Source organism: Cynocephalus volans, chromosome 1 (genome assembly GCF_027409185.1).
Source record: "Cynocephalus volans isolate mCynVol1 chromosome 1, mCynVol1.pri, whole genome shotgun sequence".
Taxonomy (NCBI): domain Eukaryota; kingdom Metazoa; phylum Chordata; class Mammalia; order Dermoptera; family Cynocephalidae; genus Cynocephalus; species Cynocephalus volans.
Genome location: NC_084460.1, coordinates 218,698,118 through 218,704,117, shown reverse-complemented (window position 1 = coordinate 218,704,117; position 6,000 = coordinate 218,698,118). Strand labels below are relative to the sequence as shown.

The following is a 6,000-nucleotide window of genomic DNA, read 5'->3' as shown; positions in this document are numbered from 1 at the left end:
TTCTGTAAAATATTTTAAGAACTTTTCCTATAAAGGTAGTTTATATTGGATTATCTGAAACCCAATAGTGCCCACACATGAGCATCTTATAATTCTTTTCATTAATGCTTGGAAAGCACTGTGAAAAATGAAAAGTGCTGTTAAGTGCTATAATCTCCCTTAAATTTCACTTACACTGTGTGCGCATTGTGAAATAAACACATATGCAGCATGTCCATGTTTTGATATGTATTTTTTATTTCCCTGCAGTTTTCACTTATCAAGAACAAGTAACAGGGAAAGTTGTCTGAACTAGTGCATAAACAAACATTCTGAAACACCACTACACGTATCTAATTTACAAGAACCGTATAAAAAAAGTCACTAAAACACTACACTATGAAGGTGTCCAACGCTTACAGTCAGACTTTTTCCAACCCGTTACTTGCCTTGTAGCCACAGGAAAACTCTCCAAAATTGAAAAGACGATCTTGCCACAACCCTCCCCCCTCCCAACACCTGGGATGGCTCGATATCTAGACTTCCAATAATTATTGCAATGATATAATGCAATACATACCTGGTAAAATATATTTTATGTGGTGTGTTACAGTTTTAAAGCCAGTTAAAATATGCAGTCTTCAGATAAAATGTAATCCTTGAAAAATTTTCATTTCATTATCTGCACAGTTTAAATGTGCTAGATGCATAATTTTTCCTAGTCCATTTTTTGTGTAATTATTTTTTATAAACTGGTATTATAAATAGAAATATACATTCAAAATATATGGAAAAGTGAGTTACACTACATTAAATTTGCATGTATCGATCCATCCCTTTCCCCTGCACAGTAATAGAAAATACTATTTTGCCTTGAACTTCATATTTGACAGTGAAATGCCACTAAAGTATTTACCAAAAAGTCCATCTAGTCAAATTGTGAAACAAAATGAACCAAGTGAAAACTTTACAGTTTCTTTAGAAAAAAATTACAAGAATCTCATTTCCTAGCTATGAATCTTTAACTTTTTAGACACAAAGTTGGATTTATTTTTACAAGATACAAAATGTAAACATGGCAAAATAAATAGTTAAAACAAGTGATGCAGGATCCCATTTCATGCTCATGATCCCATTAAAGAATTATTTTTTAAAATCCATTCAGTTGCAAATTCAAGTGCAAAAGCATGATGATGAATATCTACTATTCAAGTAACAGAAATAATATTGATGATACAAATAAACTATTTTACAAGGTAGTGATTTTCCCAATTTTACAAAATATACATCATATATCGATTTAATATCCGATATACTACAGTCCATTTAGGTCCATTGTTACGCTCTGTGATCCACAGAGTGTTGCCTTTTGCATTCAGCTGGAATATGAATGACTGCATGCCATCAGCACAGGTCAGAGCCACATGTTTTAGGTTATGTCACTTCCATAGCTACTGTTGTCTCTGCTATTCCATTTAAACCCAATCTTTCTGGTTCATGGTTCTCTCTATAATAAGGCAAAGAGTAAATAAACATTAATACTCTCTAGAATACGATGTTACCACTTAGTATTTACAGATACATTTTTATGTAACTACAACTAAACATGACTTCACAAGAACATTTCCTATTTTTACAGTTTCTAGACAGGAATGAGAAAAAGTTTTCTTCAGCTCAGAAATTCTATTAATTGGTAATTATTTGATTATAAATATTTCCTTAGGAAAGATAATTTTATATAGCATTTCAGTAGAAGATGACAATACTTATGAATTATGTAACACAGGACAATCCAAGTTTTTTTTTTTTTTTTTTTTTTTTTTTTTTACAACAGATGGAGCATATGATGCTCAAAATAATAATCATTCAGAGTACAATATTACTTTCCACGAGAGTTTAATTTTACAGGCTTAAGGTCAAATACTTATTAATCCATGCAAATCAATTTTTTTTTTCTGATTCACTGTTCTCCTTCTATTAGTGTCATAGAAAGAAATATAAAAAGATAATACACTATTATAGATTTAGTTAACCCTAGAATATCCTTAATTTAAATATATACATAGAGTAATTTATTTTCTGTGTATAATGCTGAAGAAAACACAAATTTTGATTTCGAACATAAACTCTGGCATGGAATTAATAATAACCCTAATCTTCTAGACTGCCTTAAACTACAAAAAAAATAAGGTAAGAGTAACTGAAGCTTCTAAAACAGACTGATGTGTTTGCCAATTAGATGTTTTTTTTCTTCCCTTTTTTAAAAAAAATAATTCTGACTGGCATTTAAGCATCCTACCAGGGACCTCCAACAAATAATCTAAGTCACAGAGCTTTACACTAAACAGATCCTGAATATCTGGAAAAACAAGTCTGTCAACAGACACCTATTGCTTGAGCAGTAGAAAAAAAGTCTTTTTCCTCCCATAGGATAGCCAGCACAAAGGGAGAGAAGAATGCCTGAAATGCACATGCATGTGCACGCACACACACGTGCATGCGCACACACACACACACACACCTTGCTATGCTGCTGATGGCACTGCTGGGAGTAACTTTTGGCACTCTGTCCATACTGGCAGCAACTGTGGCAAGTTTTAAGGCTGTTGGCGATGGTGCTGAAGTCCGTGTATTAATATGCACATTGACTGGAGAAACAACACTGACGTTATTGAGGTGCACTGCATTTGTCAGGCAGGAATTGTTCATGGGAAGTGTTTGAGGACTGCTCGTGCACAATGCTGGGATTAAGTGGTTTGTAGTGGTGTGGCCAACTGTCCTTACAAGTTGTACAGCTGAAATCCCTGGGCTGGATGATAAAGCCATATTGGTGGAGTACAATGTTTTAGAGGTTCCTAAAAGAGAGAAAAAAATTCAATTATTATCACGGGACATTAATAAAACTTTTTAAAAAGGAGTTTAATAATAAAAATAAATGCAAACATTTGTATTCTAATTAAATACCAAGTTAGCTTTCCATATAATTATTTCTCCAAAGAGAGCTTCTGATAAGTAAGTACAATGTACTCACCCGTTACTACCCTAAAGATACCTTCTTTCTATTGGTAGGCATAAAAGGGTTTTGCAAAGTATTCTTCTGCCTCTAAGAGGGTACTTCAAAAAGTTCACGGAAAAATAGAATTATAAGAGAAGACAAATTTTTCCATGAAATTTTTTGAAGTATCCTTGTGTATCTGGCAACTTTGGAGGTTAGCATAATAAGACAGATGGAAATGATAGTTGGTTATCCCCAAGAATTTATAGATGCATGAACATTAGTTAGGATGGACAATCAGGATCATGGGTATATGTAAAAGCAACTGGAAAATCTTATAGTCTCAGAATTCGTTGAAGAGTGATAGGAGCAGCAAGTCTTTGAGGACTCAGGATAGTAAGAAGCAGACATGGTTTCACAGCAATACCGTATACTCAATAGGAAGGCTTAGAGAGAGTATGTCTATGAGTATGTAAGAGTGAGAAGGTAAACTTAAATTTACTACAAACTGTCCAGGTTTATATTTCACTTTTTTGTCAATGCATGGATAATTCAATGGTGATGGTTAGTAATTCGCTCAACGGATTTCCTAAGTCATGAGGCAACTGACAGTATGGAAATGAAACCAAGAAGGGTAGAGTGTTACACAGGTAGGTAACCAGTGGTGTGGCAGGAAACAGGGAGCAGGCCCTATGTGAATTCTAGAAAACACCCAGCTCTTTCCCCAATCTTTAAAAAGAAATTCTGAAGAGTCCTGATTGACTTCTTGTACACGTTTTCCCCCTTGGTATAAAAAACAGAAACCATAGTCCAAATCAGTGAGTTACACTTTCAAGCTAGTAAGTACCATGTGAAACCCAAGCCATACCTGAAGGCTGGACAACGCCGTTTATGTTGTTGTGGCCTGTGTTCTGTTCCTTGGCTACTTCACTGCGACTTGGAACAGGTGCACTAACCACTGCAGATGCAGCAAAGTGGGCACTGGCTGAGTCGAGTGTTTTAGACATACAGTCAGAGGTGCTTGAGCCCTATAAAATGAACAAAGTCAAACTCTCAATTTTGTAGATGTGATTTCATGTACACATTAAGGAATGGAGCAAACCTAAGAGGCTATTGTTGCCTTTCTAATCTTGACCAGTTACAAGTGTTTAGATTAAGAGATCTAGGATTCATAGACTATTTTTGGCACCTGAAGCAGGAAAGTGACTAAAAACTGGGAAGCAATTATTTCTGAGGAAGAACTAGGAGACTAAAAAACCCAACCCTTTATGATCTTTTAATTTTTCCAATAAATATTAATGAATGCTTTTAAGAATGCTTGACAAGCTACGTACTATGGGTGAGATGAAATCACAGAGATGACTAATGAGTCATTTTCGTCTCAATGTAAAAATCTGCCTTGGCTTAATGTTGGAGTAGGATGAAAACAGTTTAGGCTTGTTACCCAAGATACTCAGAAAAAGCAAACAAAGACAAGTTAAATGGCTATACCTCCTTGATTCTGTATAAAATCTGTTAACTGTTACTAAGGCCGATAGCCCTAATCTATGAGCCAATCTGAAATCCACCTGGATGTCGCAGGAGTGTTTTCATGTTGCCAGACTAAGGATCTTCAAGGTCAGTGTACTGACCATTTGAGAATGAGCTGAATGACTATAGGCAGATCCTGGCCTGAGAGCTTACAGAATATAACCAAGATTGAGTTAATCTCAGTTATTACTTTAAAAGTAGCTTTAGAATTATGTAGCAACAAAACTTAAGACCTACAAGGCACGGTTTATTTTTTTTCAGGTGACTTAAATTTGAAATATATTTCTTAGTTTTGTTTTGGTTTTGGTGGCTTAAAACAACAGAAACTTATTCTCATTTAGCTCTGGAGGCCAGAAGTCCACAGTGAGTCTTACGGGGCTAATATCAAGGTGTTGGCATGGCTGGTTCCTTCTGGCAATTACAGTTTCATGAAGTATTTTTATTCCTATCACTAGTGTCTTTATTTAGTTGTGCCTATGGACATCTTCTCCTAGTGGCAACTTTTTTCTATAGGGAAATGAGAATCACAGAAGCAAGGAACTACACTATTCAGATTTATTGCACAATTCAAGAGCTGTCATGGGGCACAATCACACATGAATATAATTATCTCTACAAATTCTCAATAACACTTCAAAAAAGATAGTTATTTCTTTCCTAAATTAAAAATATCATATTTGGCTCTAGTACTCTTCTCAAAATATTCAGACTAGTTTATATAGTCACTTAAAATTATGCAAATTAAAAGAAATTCAGTTAGATTCCCAAAATCAAAACTGGCAAATATCTTCTGTGACTTGACTAAAACTGAACAAAACTACATAATTATGAAAGAAAGGAAGAGACATAACCATGATCGAAAGACAAGTTTACCTGTGCTTTTGGATGTGTCTGTTGCGAGGAATGCTGAGATTGCTGTTTCTGCTGAAGCTGAGCAAGTTGCTGCCTTTGCATTTGAACTAACTGCTGTTGATGTGTCTGAAATTGCTCTTCTGTTATACCCCCTGTTACTGGTAAAGGACATTAATTTTAGAAATAAGTACATTTTATAGCATTTTTAATAATAGAAGTAGAATACACTATAAACTTCTTCTACAATTAAGATGAAAAACAACTACAAATCACAATATACATCAGAAAAGAACCCAATAAAAATGCCAGTCTTTCAGTGTGACATATGCTTATATCCATGATCTCAACATCGCATGACAAAAAAAAATTCCTATATATAGTTTTTATCGTATAACATAGCAATAAGATGAGGATTTTACCATTTATGCAGACTTAGTATCTTTGAGATCACTCTCAATTCTCTATAACCATGTAACAAGAAAAATTTTGATTTATTAATGTAAATAACAACATTTATTAATGTAAATAAGGCTGTAAGACTAACTTACAGCCTTAATAAGAAACTATTTGCAAGACTGAAATGTAAACAAAATTTCATTCATTGATATTTAAGTAGATCACTGATAAAGACACAAAGATATTTC

General features: G+C 34.2%; 1 protein-coding gene across 2 annotated transcripts in view; it reads right to left on the bottom strand.

Annotated features, from left to right (window-relative positions):
• Positions 1 to 215: 215 nt before the first annotated feature.
• EPC2 (enhancer of polycomb homolog 2) overlaps positions 216 to 6,000 on the bottom strand; it is a 113,737-nt gene continuing 107,952 nt past the window's right edge. The window contains exons 11-14 of one of the 2 annotated variants that reach the window (XM_063109264.1): positions 5,378 to 5,514; positions 3,843 to 4,002; positions 2,501 to 2,834; positions 216 to 1,486 (exon numbers count right to left, since the gene is read on the bottom strand). In XM_063109264.1, coding sequence (XP_062965334.1) covers positions 1,414 to 1,486; positions 2,501 to 2,834; positions 3,843 to 4,002; positions 5,378 to 5,514 — 704 coding nt within the window. In that variant the 3' untranslated portion in view covers positions 216 to 1,413. The remainder of the gene's footprint in view (positions 1,487 to 2,500; positions 2,835 to 3,842; positions 4,003 to 5,377; positions 5,515 to 6,000) is intronic. The other variant, XM_063109272.1, reaches the window with a different exon arrangement.